The sequence below is a fragment of the Colius striatus genome, chromosome 1, assembly GCF_028858725.1.
Source record: "Colius striatus isolate bColStr4 chromosome 1, bColStr4.1.hap1, whole genome shotgun sequence".
Taxonomy (NCBI): Eukaryota; Metazoa; Chordata; class Aves; order Coliiformes; family Coliidae; genus Colius; species Colius striatus.
The window spans coordinates 10,130,619-10,145,279 of record NC_084759.1 but is presented as its reverse complement, the minus strand read 5'-3'; the positions used below and the strand labels follow the sequence as shown (position 1 = coordinate 10,145,279).

At 39.2% G+C, this 14,661-nt stretch overlaps 1 protein-coding gene across 1 annotated transcript in view; it reads right to left on the bottom strand.

Annotated features, from left to right (window-relative positions):
- Window positions 1-366: 366 nt before the first annotated feature.
- Window positions 367-14,661, bottom strand: part of MTNR1B (melatonin receptor 1B) — a 32,127-nt gene continuing 17,832 nt past the window's right edge. The window contains exon 2 of the mRNA XM_062020380.1: window positions 367-1,309. Within this exon, the coding sequence (XP_061876364.1) occupies window positions 441-1,309 (869 nt within the window). The 3' untranslated portion in view covers window positions 367-440. The remainder of the gene's footprint in view (window positions 1,310-14,661) is intronic.

Here is a 14,661-nt window from a genome sequence, read left to right as displayed (position 1 = left end):
GGAAAATGGAGTATCTCATTCACCCTTTTTGCTCAGAAGGAGGAAAAATATTACTCTGTAGCCCTGATCAGCTGCTGTGCCCATAGACAAGTACCTTCACTATATCTGCTAAGAAGTGAATCCTGATCTTGTATAAAGAATGCAAAACTCCCACTGAAATTAAAACAAAAACCCTCATTCATATGACTGGGGGCAGAATTCATCTCTCAGAACTGAAAGAGCTTGCTCTTACTCACTGCTTCAATTCTGAAATGCATTTTCAATTGATATCTTCTACAAATCATGAGTTGAAAGCAATGTGCTTTATCAAGAAGACAGTATTCCAGTCACAAAACGTCATCCAAATGGAAAGCCTCCAAATGTAAGCAAGACTGACCAGAACATTACTACTATATTCTTTAGTTTCTTCATGACAACCTCTTCCGTTGACTATTACACATTTACAAGGTATTAGTTTTCATTTGGTCATTGTTGTTTAAAGCAGGAGAAGGCTTGCTCTTCTGACCATCAGTTCCTCCTTTGGATGTGTCCTGGAAGAAAAGCCTTGGCATCCACAGTGACATTAATATTCGTTTGTATTCATTTCGAAAATTCTGGTTAAGGAGTCCATATATTATTGCATTAAGGCAGCTGTTGAAATAGGCCATGAAGTAGCTTATAATGAATAACCATTCAGGAACTTTTGGTGCCATTTCCATGGGATCGATGGCTACAGCCAGTCCGATGAAGTTTAGAGGTGCCCAGCAAAAGGCAAAAATCACAAAAACCACAAACATGGTGAGAAAGTTTCTGAAGTCACTTGGCTTCAGTCTTGGCTTTGTTTCTGACTTGACTCGTCTTCTAACTTGAAGCACCAAAACCCAAATTCGAAGGTAGCAGAAGCTCACAATGGTGATAGGGACGATGAAGTGAATTACCACAACAGCTATTGTATAGTAGGAGCTTGCAGTCTGAACAAACGTGCATGAATAGATGCGTGGATCATACTTTAAAGAGCCAACAAAAAAATTTGGCACAGTTGCAATTACTGTTAATACCCAGACTAAGGAGACGTACAGCATTGTGTTCCAACAGCTGTACACTTTGTCATAGGCAAAACTATGACATATATAGCAGTATCTGTTTATTGCAATTGCAGTGATGTTGAAAATAGAGCCTATTACACTTAGTCCCATCACAAAGCCACTCACTTTACAGTGTATGTCACCCAATGTCCATCCATTGTGGAAAATAGCTAAGAGCACCAGGGGGTATGGGTACAAGGCCACCACCAGATCAGCCAAAGCTAGGCTCACCACAAATGCATTACCTGGGGAAAAACAAAAATACAGAGCCATAAGTCTAAAAGCAAGTATAGTTGTGAACAAGAAGAAAATATGATATATTATTTTGCTTATCTGGTTTATGAAATTGTTGATGATGTCAGCAAGTATATAGGATCAACAGATATGTACAGAGATAATTTTAAAATTCAACTTAGAACACCATGGAAATGTGTTCTAAACATGTGTAACATTTAAATCTGTTTGTGACTGAATTATACCCTTATTTCTATTTTAATCTTTATAAAAGACAATTATCAGTGAGCCATTACATGTTGACTTGTTTCAGTGTTCCTAACTCCACAGCTGGACAAAAAAATTCTACATTGTGTCAGGTAGGCAAGCTATTATGTCATCCTAACTTCTCACTGGAAGACTAACAGGCTTGACCAGTATCAAGGGGAAGGACATACAGAAGCAAGGTCTACAGCAGGGACTAGAAAGATGTGTTGTTTTATGTATATTCTAAATTTCTACACAATAGTCTATAATATAGATATTTTCTGCATGAATGGCCTATCCATATGGCAGTTATTTTCCCATTGGGTTGACTAAGGAAGACTGAATTGCCTCTACTGTACTGTGTAGAAAAGCATATTTAATCATACAAAGGAAAAATGTATGAAGGCAAGATAAGGTATTGAAATTCATAGAAGGAGCCTCTATATTCTTTTCTGATGATGATATTTAAAGGAAATTTTAGTGATATAGTTGAGACCTTAGTGATATAGTTGTCTCTCTTTAAACTGTGTTCTCATCATCAGTTTGAATTTTTTTGCCATTGTATGTAAAGACATTTCAATAAACTAGTGAGACAGTAAACTATATTCCTGAAAAACAAAATGTAAAATCATTATCTCGGAACTTCCCATGAGACAGAAAACAGAGGCACTAACTTTGGATTCCTGGCATTTAGGTAGCATAAAACACATTTTTGGTTGTATACTCACTGTTTTGCCTAAAGTCCTTCACAGCATGAACTAACAATTCAGGTAGCTTTTAAAATTGTGTGTAGAACAAAATTATCTTTTGAAAAGAGCAGTGAGGTTCTCAGTTCTACAAATCCTGAGCTTTCTAGTCCTCATCTAAGAATGAAGTTCTCCATTTAATTTTAAGTACAGACATAATGCTATGAATAAGGATGTCATTACCTGGGAGCCATAAACCCAACAACTATATAGGATTAAACTCCTCAAAAAAAGGTAGAAGTTCACCTGTACACTGTTTGTGCCACCTGTTCTTCAACTGTATCTTGGTTAACCTGAATTAAGCAATAGGGAGCTCACTTTCTCCTGTACCCTTTAGGGGAAGACCATGCTAATTAGAATTTACACAACAGCTAGTGAAGTTAACAGAAAGCAGTTATCCATCTATAGCAACAGAAACATGGCTCATCTCAAGAGTGGTGTACAACTTATTTTAGTTTGTTCCCTGTTATATGTTTTACAGCCTGTCTTATACTCTGTACTTTAAACGCCACATCAGTGTTCTCATAGCTACAGTTCACTGACATGGTACTATACATAAGGCAATTCCATGCTATTTATCTTAGAAGCAAGGTGTAAAATTAATAGTACTGTGCTGGTTTTTATGCCCTCTACAGTCATTCATTGCTTCAGGGTTGAGGGAGATTTACGCAAGTGTGTTGTTGGGCCTGCACAAGGAGACATTTCCTGCTGGCTTTATATGCTCTATAATGAATACTATTCCTTAATGTCATGCTGTTGTGAAAAGGGTAAACATAATTTTCAGATGCAGAGTCATGTAAAGTAATTTTTATGTCTTACTCAGGATTGCTAAGGCATTAGAAAAAATCCTCCAGTTGGGGTTTTGCACTTGAAGAAAGAGGTGTTAGATCTAATCTAGAGCAAAGTACCTACCAGCTTTATAATCTGTGAGGAAAGATTGAACAAAGTTGGAAGATAATTGAGGGGGACATGATAACTTCTAATAACCAAAGCAGGGAGGATATAATCCATTCCCATGACTGTAGTGAACACAACAAAGCTTCAGTCACAACAAGGAAGTTTCAAATGACACAAACATTTTAATGGCAAGAAGAAAGTGCTGTAACACCTTGCTTTGAGTCTGCCATTGGAGGTTGTAAGAAAAAGTTAAATGAGCATTTTTCAGTGCTGATCTAAATACAGTTGATCTGTTTTGAGTATAGGAAGGATGAGATGACTTTGAAGGCCCCTTCTAGCCATATGATAAATAGGATAAAAGACAAGACTAACAAAGGAGCAAGGGTATCTTCTTCAGTCTGTATTTACACCAAGAATTTATCTTATATTTTTTAGTCACTGTTTCTATCAGAAGAAAGAGAAGTTAGGAGAAAGAAAGAAAATAAAAACACTTTTTTTTCTGGCTTAGACTGTCTTTTGCAGAAAGATAGTGTTTACTCTCGGATATGTGCCAGGATTAATCTAATCTCTAAGGCCTCCCAACATCACCTTATACCTAAAATGTAAGTGTTCAGTTGAACATTCAACTCTTTCAATCATATTTGGAAATTTACTGTCGAGTACATTTGACAAGTAAATTTTAAAATTTCATGTGTAATTTAGGACATACTGAAAATTTGAGCTGTGTTGCATCGGGAAAGTTAGCAATGCATTTGTCAAAAACATAATATACCACTTTACAACACAAAAGAAAAATGGTGTAATATGCATAAAGGCCTCCAATTTGTCACTTTTATGGCTATTCACAATGCTGAGCGTTCACACTGTGCACTGCAAAATAAGGTCCAATGCTTTTTTCTTTCTATGTGGCTGACTGTGGGAAGAAGTTAAGTATTATATTACTGCAACAATAGAACAAAAGCAGAAAGAAACTTTATTCATTCATAAAATTCCGTAATCAACATTTTGAGAAACCAAAGGCCTTAGATGTTTATAAAATGCTTAGAGAAAGTAAATGTTTCTTTTTGTGCCTAAGATACAGCATGTGGAGCGGCTAAAATTACATGCATAAGATAACTGAAGATGTAACTTTTCACTCTCTATGGTAAAATAGAAACCATAGAATGCTCATGTAGTTGGAACATTATTATAAGATCATTATTTCCATGATCTACCTGATAGACTTTGAACCTAGATTTCAGTTTCATCAGAGAGATTACATTCACTTATAAGTAACACATTTGCTCAGTGGAATGAAGAGACCCTTTAATTACAAACAGTAGTTACTAAAAGCCAAGACAGGGTCTCCAAAAGACACACGTCAGTGCTGTTTTAAAACACTGATAGTTTCAATCTATTTATTGAAGTATTCTTGTATATTGGTTTTGTTATCCCAATTAACAGGATAAAGGGAACTTTCCCTCTCTCTCATATGTAATCTTGATATGACTTGATGTTATAGGCATTTAATCAAAGAACAAACTTTTTTGTAAGGTCAGGACTTTTAGGAGTTAAATATCTGCCTTCTGAAAAGACAATTGACTTCTAATATGTCTACCAAAACTAGAATCAATTGTAACCACCAACCCTTTTTTAAAGGTTTTGCTTCTTTCTTTAGTTTCAAACTGGCTAAAATGATTTATTATATATCATAGTGTTTTATTTTTATCAGATGGTATTTTAGTTTTTACACATTTTTTTTACAACTTGTTACATATTGCATTCAATTTCTTAGCTCTGTTCCCCCTGGCTACAGTTGTGTTCGTCCTCATGTGCTCTTCTGCATCCGTGACTCTTGTCTTCTTTAGTATTTAAAGATCTAGTTTCAAGACAGCAAAATTGTTTCTACACAGCCTTTTGTGCAGATTGTTGCATTTTTCTTTGCCCTCTCCTCTGCTGAACTCCTCTCCTTTGTTGAACTTGAGTTGCTGTGGTGATAATGGGCCCTGATGGGATGCATCCTAGAGTGCTGAGGGAGCTGGCTGATGTAGTTGCTATGCCTCTCTCCATCATTTTTGAACAACCATGGAGGACAGGCGAGGTGCCTGGGGACTGGAGAAAGGCCAATGTCACACCAGTCTTCAAAAAGGCCAGAAAGGATGAGCCAGGAAACTACAGGCCGGTCAGCCTCACCTCCATCCCTGGAAAGGTGATGGAACAGCTCATCCTGAATGTTATCACTGAACATATGAAGGAAAAGATGGTCATCAGTGGGAGTCAATACGGCTTCACCAAGGGGAAATCCTGTTTGACTAACTTGATAACCTTCTATGAGTGCATAACTGGCTGGCTAGATGAGGGGAGAGCAACGGATGTCATCTACCTTGACTTCAGCAAGGCTTTTGACACCGTCTCCCATAACATCCTCCTCAGAAAGCTCAGGCAGTGTAGCTTGGTGAAAGAATCAAGTTGGAGACCTGTGGCCAGTGGAGTTCCACAGGGATGGGTTCTGGGGCCAGTCTTGTTCAATATCTTCATCAACGACCTGGATGAGGTGACAGAGTGTACCAGGAAGGTGTCAGGAAGCTAGGACATCCCTTCTTTCTCTTGTACCTAGTAACAGGACAAGGGGTAATGGGATGAAGCTGGAACACAAAAAGTTCCACTTAAATATAAGAAAAACTATTTCACTGTGAGGTGAGGGAGCCCTGGCACAGGCTGCCCAGAGGGGTTGTGGAGTCTCCTTCCTTGGAGGTTTTCAAGACTCACCTGGATGCTTTCCTGCGTGACCTGATCTAGGAGGACCTGCTTCTGCAAGGGGGTTAGACTAGATGATCTCTAAAGGTCCCTTCAAAATCCTACCATTCTATGATTCTATGATAATGTATTGACAGATTTTTTTAATACCATGGATCAATGACTCAGAATAGTTATTTTATTCTTTCATTTTCATGTCTAACCTTATGAGAAAACTCAGTTGCTCTTTCAGGTTTCTTTATTAGTTTTTCAGGTGAGATGTGAGAAAGTTCTTTGTTATGGCTTAAGGCTTAAAAAACCCCTCTAATAATCAATACTGTTTATAATTAAATAGTCTTTTGTACTGGCTCAGTTTTTCTATTATATCACTCTAACAACTACTTGAAAGTATTTATCTGTAGTAAAGGAAGAGGAACAACATCTTTAATGAAGACTGACAGATTCTCTGTTCATACACACCAAACATTTCTCTAGTGCTAGCTCACTCTTCAGTGCTCTTGTTTATTCCCCTGCCAGACTCCTGTAACCCCTGTGCTTGAACTTAAAAAAGAGTTTTGGAAGGCTTCCAATAGTTTTCTTGTTGTGATTGATGTATAAAGACAGAATCTGGGCTCCATTTCTAGACAGCCATATAGTCAAAGACAAAGGATATCGCCTCAAGGAGGCATGGTGTCATCCATTCTGTAAGTTGCTTTCATATGAATGGTAAGCATACAAAATGATTTTTTGTTGCAGTTTTTTAAATGTTCATATAATACACAGGGTGAGTCTAATCTTTTAGTTCTTTGCTGTAAGTTACTAAAGTAAAAAAGTTCTACAGTCTTGATCATAATTCCAAATTCCTACAAGTGCTATGCACTTGCATACAAAATCCTGCCTCAGCTGTGACATCACCTCTCTCTAATAAATGTAACTTTGCTCCTGATGCTAGGTTTGGTACAGAAGCTGCTGGTGGTTTATAACTTGTTTCTGACTACCAGAAATTTGTGAAAACAAAATGTGATTTTTATAGTTTTAATCTTATTGCCTTATATTGGTATAAATAAACTGTATTTTAAGTCTCTTTAATGATTGTTGAAGTTAATCAGATAATTCTCATAGGATTAAAGCAGACATTAATCAGGTATAAGAAAATAAAGACCTCTTAATAACAAAGATGTGCAATACTTGAAAGCATTTGGTTCATATAACAGCAACAGTGAAATAAAAAAATAAGCCCTTGACTTATATTTGGATGTAAAAGAACAAAAATCAAAGCCTAAACACACTCCACAGTTCGTATAACTTTTAAAAGAGCAGGTCTTACCTTCGGGCAAAGAGGAATAGCAGTGCATTAAGCCCATGACACATTAGTCAGGATTCACTACAGAAAATGGTTTATTTGATCTATTGTTTGAGTCTAGACCAACATGGAGATTGAAGAGGCATATGTAACAGCTTGAAGAACTCAACTAATCCTTCAGCCAAGACCATCCCTCTTCAGTCTCTGTCTGTAATTACTAATTAGTACTACAAACTATGCAGCTCTGATGAAGTATTGTCTTGAACTTTTTTGTGCAATGTGATCTTTTGAGAATCAAGCTTAAACACAATTTCCAGGCTCTAGTCTCTACTGAATTCTCATTAAAGCGAGTTTCAAGGTCTGGACTAGGTACAATAGGAGCATAGTCAACTAAGAGCAAATTGGCATTAAATTGAGTTTGCGTGTCTATGTCTCCATTCCTGGTTGCATAAATAGTCTCAAGTTTACTCAAGGCAAATTTGAGTAAAATGTGAGTGATTTCCCAGCTCAGAGCCCCATTTTGCCATTTTTGGCAAAATAGATGATTACTGTGATGAAACTGGATAGTTGGTACCACTCCTGGAGCTTCTTCATTATATGTATGTCCATGTGCATGTTGGTATTTACTACTTATTCAGTTGATAATCTTTCCCAAAATTTGAGTTAATTTTGGCATATTTTATGGAAGAATTACACAATGAGATAGAAGCTTATGCTTTCAGAGCCAGGATATCTGCTAAATGTCCAGGTGATGGCTTTTAAATGGAAGCCCTAGCCACTGTATTGCTGGTTCTTGATGCTGCCAGTGATACCTACATTTTCTAACCTATCACATTTTCCATTGAGTTTCAGTTCCTGTAGTTCTTGGAGCTGATTTCAGGCTTGGTTGAGGGGGTTTCTTCTTGGGAGACTGAGGGGTGATCTTATTAATGTTTACAAATATATAAAGAGTGGGTGTCAGGAGGATGGAGCCAGGCTGTTCTCAGTGATGGCCAATGACAGGACAAGAGGCAATGGGTACAAGCTGGAACATAAGAGGTTCCAAAGAAACACAAGGGAAAATTTCTTCACTATGGGGGTGATGAAGCACTGGAACAGGCTGCTCAGATGGGTTGTGGAGTCTCCTTCTCGGGAGACATTCAAAACCCACCTGGATGAGTTCCTGCATGACTTTGAGTGGTTCTGCTCTGGCAGGGGAATTGGACTAGATTGTCTTCCAAGGTCCCTTCTAGCCCTTGACATTCTGTGATTCTGTGACTGAAGAATTGGCATCAGGTAGGCAGACAGAACCAAGAACTGGGTAGATTTTTGTTTCCAGAGTGGCTCAGCACATACGGCTCAAATGGCATGCAAGGAGATGTTAGCTGCTCCTGGAGAAAAGCTCATGCCTCTTACTTTCTCACTACTACTTTCTGCCTCTAATTTTGACCTCTTTGATTACTATTTTTGTTTTCAGTATTTAAGGTCTTGTAGTTCTCTTTTGTTTGTTTCATTAGTTAACTTATAAATCCGTTTAAAATCACTTGTGTCACTTTTTTTTTTCCCTTCTAATCCATCAGGAAAATGAAAACCTGCTAGCTTAATTCAGATGAAACTCCATTTGTGTCAGCAGAAGAGAAGCCACCAGAAGTGGTCATGAGCAGTAGGTGGAGCAGAGAATTAAGTCTTTCACATATTAAGTCTTTCACATATTGACATTTGAACTCTATGTGACAGTACAAGACAAGACCTTGGGTAATCTTTGCTTTAGCAAGACATGTTTATCAAGTATTTAACAATGTGTTACTAACAGAAGGTTTAACATAATGCTCTAAACAAGCACCAGATGGGTTTTTGTTTTCTTTGAACATGATAGTTTAAAACCAGTGATACATTCCTTTGTAGTTATGTTTCATGATCTCAGATATTAGTGGGATTACTGATGTAATGGAAAGGGACAGACAATATATATTTCACTAGAACCATAGTATTTTAGAAACTCTAGCAAAAAATATAAACCAGACAATGAATCAAGGCTGGTCTTTGATTTATGGAACATTCAGGTGATTTCTTTTTAGGAAATGTATGTTCTGTGAAACTGTTAAAAATATTTGGTGAGTATAATTATCCTACAATATATAGAAGGAAAATTCTCTACCATCACTGAGGGCAAAATAATAGAACTATTTAGGTTGCAAAGCACCTTTAAGATAGTTGAGTCCAACCATTAAACTAACATTGTCACTTTTGCCACTAAACTATGTCCCTCAGTGCCACATCTACACAAATTTTAAATACTTGCAGTGATGGTGATTCCATCACCTCCCAGGGCAACCTGTTATAATGCTTAACAACTCTTTCAGTGAAAAAGTTCTTCCTAATATCGAATTTAAACCTCCTCTCGTGCAACTTGAGGCTATTTCCTCTTGTCCTATCACTTGTTACCTGGAGGAAGAGACTGACTCCCAGCTCACTACAACCTCCTTTCAGGTAGTTGCAGAGGTCTATAAGGTTGTCTCTTATCCTCTTCTTCTCCTGGCTAAACACTCTGTTTCCTCAGCTGCTTCTCATCAGACTTGTGCTCCAGACCATTCACCAACTCAGTGTCCCTCTTGGAGTGAGGGTCTCAGAACTGGATGTGTGGCCTCATCAGATCTGAGTACAGGGGTACAAACACTTCCCTGGTCCAGCCAGCCACACTATTTCTGATACAAGCCAGGACACCATTGGCCTTCTTAGCCACCTAGGAACACTGCTGGCTTGTGTTCAGCTACTGTCCATCAAGCTTCAGGTCCTTTTCCTCTGAGCAGCTTTCCAGCCACTCTGCCCCAAACCTGTAGCATTCCATGGGGTTGTTGTGGCCCAAATGCAGGACCCGGCACTTGGCCTTGTTAAACCTCATACAATGTCCTCAGCCCGCTGTTCCAGCCTGCCTAGGTCCCTCTGAAGAGCCTTCCTACTCTCAAGCAGATCAGTGCTCCCATCCAACTTGGTGTCATCTGCAAACTTACTGAGGCTGCACTCAATGCCCTCATCCAGATCATTGATAAAGATGTTAAACAGAACAGGCCTCAGCACTGAGGCCTGAGGAACACCACTGGTGACCAGCCAACAACTGGATTTAACTCCGTTCCCCACTACTCTCTGGGCCTGGCCATCCAGACAGTTTTCCACCCATCTTAGAATACATCCATTCAAGCCATGGGCAGCGAGGAGGGTGCTGTGGGAAACTCTGTTGAAGGCTTTACTAAAATCCAGGTAAACATAATCCACAGCCTTTCCCTTATCTATTGAGTCACTTTGTTGTAGAATTAGCCAAGTAAGAATGGCCTTTCATGAAGCCATGCTGCCTGAGCTTGATCACCCAATTGTCCTGTATGTGCCATGTGATGGCAGTTATGATTATTTGTTCCATAACCTTCCCTGGCACCAAAGTCAGGCTGACAGGGCTGTAGTTCCCTGGATCTTCCTTCTGTCTCTTTCTTGTAGATGGGGGTCACATTTGCCATCTTCCAGTCCACTGAGACCTACCTCCCTGGTGAGCCAGGACTGCTGGTAGATGATGGAGAGTGGTTCGGCGAGAGCATTTCTGCAGGCTACCTCAGCACGCTCGGGTGGATCCCATCCGGCCCCACAGACTTCTGTCTAAGTGAAGCAGCATATTACACATGGACTAAGAAGCTTCATTCCTTTCCCTGCCCCTGTCTTTAGGCTCAGAGGGTTGGATGCTCTTCTTTTACTCCCAAGTTCCAGACAAAGCTTTCTGCTCATACAGGCCAATATTCTTCCCTACCAGCCTGTATTTCAGCACAAGAGGACAGCTTGCCCTTGTGCCTTTACGATTTCCATCTTGAAGAACATCCTGCCCTCCTGGGCTCCTTTGCCCCACAGGACTGTACTATATTCAGAGTATAAAGGGAGTATTTACTGTGGCAATTATCCTTTTATTGTGCTTTAGGGGAGCTTTCTCTTCTGAAAAAAATGAGGCCTAGATACCCTGAAAGTTAGACATCTGTATTTTCACAGAATAGTTTGGAATTCAAATTACATGGAGTTTAAACCTTAGTCATCCACTTTCTGGATGAAAGCACTACATTATTATATAGAAGATGAGAAGAAGAACTTTTTGCTTAAGATGAAACAATACAAACACCCCACTGTGGGATAATTTAGTGCAGAATGCTCAGCATACCTCTTTTTCAAGCTGTGTTGCATTGCAAAGAACACAGGATTCACAGGAATAGAAGCTCAGCATGTAAAAAGGAGCTTGAGATTGTGGCTTAGTGACTTGCAGACTGCTAGAGACCGGGACAGACTTGTGTTCTTGGCCTGACATCTGCAACTACAAGTTGGTGCTGCAAGCCACGTTTGCAGGAGATGAATTTTAGGCTTATGAGCCATAGGGCTCAAGTGTCAACACAAGCTTGCCAAAAAGAGGTGTCTAAGTTGCAATGGTGATCAATATGGTTTTGAGATTACAATTTTGGCATGCTTGACAGCTAGGTAGGAATATAACTCAGAGAGCAAAGTCTCTGGTTTTCCTGTGTGCTCTCCCTGTGGTTAGTTATGTAAGCACAGGTACTTGCTGTGAGCTTGCTGCCATGAATTTCGTAATAGATTTCAGGTGCAAAAAAAATTATAAATTTCTAGTGCCGTGCCGTTAAAAATTTAGTAAAGAGCTGAGATTTGCAACCCCTAGGTGTACAGTTGTATTCGCCTGTGGCTTCATCTGGTGCGAGTAGGGACAGTGGTGACTCTCTATTGCCACCTAGTGCACCAGCCACAACAGACACAGTAGTTGGTTCTTCCAGAGCAAAAGTCTGATAGGTAATCAGATAATACATTTAGAGGGTGATAAATACTTTTCTGGGCTTCTAATACATTTTCAGATTGGAAGAAATTTCCAGGTACTGGGTATTTTCAAAGAGAAAATGAAAGGCTGTGGGAGCTGTGACTGTTTAGTCTGGAGAAGAGGAGATTGAGGAGGGATCTCATTAATATTTACAAGTATATAAATGGTGGGTGTCAGGACATTGGGACACCATTTTTTTCTATTATACCTAGCAACAGGACAAGGGGTAATGGGATGAAGCTGGAACACAAAAAGTTCCATTTAAACATAAGGAAAAATTATTTCACTGTTGAGGTGAGGGAGCCCTGGCACAGGCTGCCCAGGGAGGGTGTGGAGTCTCCTTCCTTGGAGGTCTTCAAGACTTGCCTGGACATGTTCCTATGTGACCTGATCTAGGTGAACCTGCTTCTGCAGGGGGTTTAGACTAGATGATCTCTAAAGGTCCCTTCCAATCCCTACCATTCTATCATTCTATGAAAAGGGGAAGCAGAAGATACAAGACAGGCTATACTAGAGAATTCACAATTGCCTAGGTTAGGACACTTCCACAGTAGAAGAGCCTTTCTTAGAAAAAGGATTTGAGTCTATGTCTCCCATAGTCCCAAGAGAGTGCCCTACTCACCGGCCCTGTGGCTCTTCTGGGGTTTGCCTGCTTCTCTCTTTCTAGGTTATGTTCAAGTATTTCACCCTAGAACCAGAACACACAGGTTATCACTTACGTTGTAGAATTATCTTCATCAATATGTTTCAAAGTGGGGAAAAAAAATCCTTCTCATGATTTAACAGGTGGAAAACTGACACAGACACGTGCTGGGACTCTCCCAAGACACAGATCAGGAGGAGCACTCTAGGCTCATGAGTCTTGCTTTCTCTATTAGATAATACCATCTATACTAGTCACTCACTGGGAAAAATGACCAGTGCCTGTCCAGCTCATTGCTCCAAATTTGCAGTGGCACACTGGTTGTAAGGGGTGGAGCTGATAGAAGAGCTAGAGATATTATACCAAGCTAGTTCTATTCACAGCAAACAAAAGGAGCTGGTTGCTATGACGGGTAGTAAACCTGTGGAACCTTTAATGGATCTAGCAGATGCAAAAATGTTACCTCTGTTCAGGGGAAGGCTGGAAAAGTACTTGAAAGAGATATCAGTTGAAGGTTAATAAACACACATAACATACTAGGTTCAAGAAATCCTCTGAGTTGGAAGGAATAATGAGTTGAGAGAATACAGGAGAAGTAGTGTATAGGCTTGATCTGTTCTTTTTTCCTCAGTGCACGCTTACATCTACAATTAAAGATTAAGTATGAGGTGGCTATGCCCTTGGTCTGTACCAATACAACTGCTTTTATGATGACCACAGTAGGTTTCAGTGGCACCATTCAGAAGCACAAAGCCCCTCTCCTGCACCCCTGTTGCAGTGACCTGAGTGCCACGATGCAACATTCTCATTCAGGTCTTTGCCAGCCACTCCCCTACAAAACCAACCTGGTTTCATTGACAAAGTGTTTGAAGGGGCAATAACCTTGTTCTGCATGTCTGGCCACCTGCAACTGAGTTGCATTTTGCAGCAAGGTCAGGAGTAAAGATCCATTATACCAATGCCCTCACACTGAAGTCCAGATCTTGCCTTCAGGGTAGTCTAGGATGGCAAAAGGCCCTGAGGTACTATTGCTTTTCGTACAGAGAATGAAGCCAAGACATTATTTCTAAGCACTTACTACTGAGGGCACTAGTAACAGTCCAGCTTCAAAACTTCCAGTTGCTGAGCACAATCACTTAATAATAACAAAAACAAACTGTTTTTTCACTAATCCATGAAAGAAGTTGAGTTTCCTGTATCTGTCCATACAATCAGCTTAATTTTCTTCACTTGAAGTAATCACAGCTGTTGATTGCTTCAACCAAAGCAGAATAGGAAACCTACATGAACAACTGCAAGAATGAAAACTCATTTACTGCTGACAAAGAGGCTAATATGAAAAGCTGTAAAACATAACAGGTGCAATCTAGTCAGGTCCTATAAATAGCTAGGCAACCTATTATTGTTAAAAATATTTTTTTCCAGTCTTCTAACACTATATTGCATTTCATAGAAAAAAAAAGTTAAATATGTAGTATTTTGTAGGATATTTTTTGTTTAAAAAAAAAAAAAAGGATAAACCCCACCTTGTTTCAGATCAACTACAAAAGACTGGAGTGTTGAAGCAAACACAGCAAGGACATTTCACTGCTAAAAACTCAGGATAAACTTTATTGTATCCTGGTAGATATTAATTTATATTGTGTAAAGGGCTAGCTCATTTTCTCTTACCTTCCATTGCCTTCATCTTTGCTGCTGTCTTTAGCCTGAATTTGTGTCAAAGGAAATTACGTTGAGTTTTTTTTTCTCACAGCAACCAAACAGTGTTCAAGTCCTTAGAATAACTAATCTTCTACTTTCTTTTAGAAAGGAGGACAGGAGATTGAAGAATGAAAATAATTTTGTGCAAACAAAACCCATGTTTTGTTTTGATTTGTTAAGCTGGTTGGTTTGTATTTTTTTTTAATATTCACTAGCAGATTAGTTGAATTTAAAAACCTCCAAATTCAAACAACAAACCCCAGAAAATAAAATAAATCTAT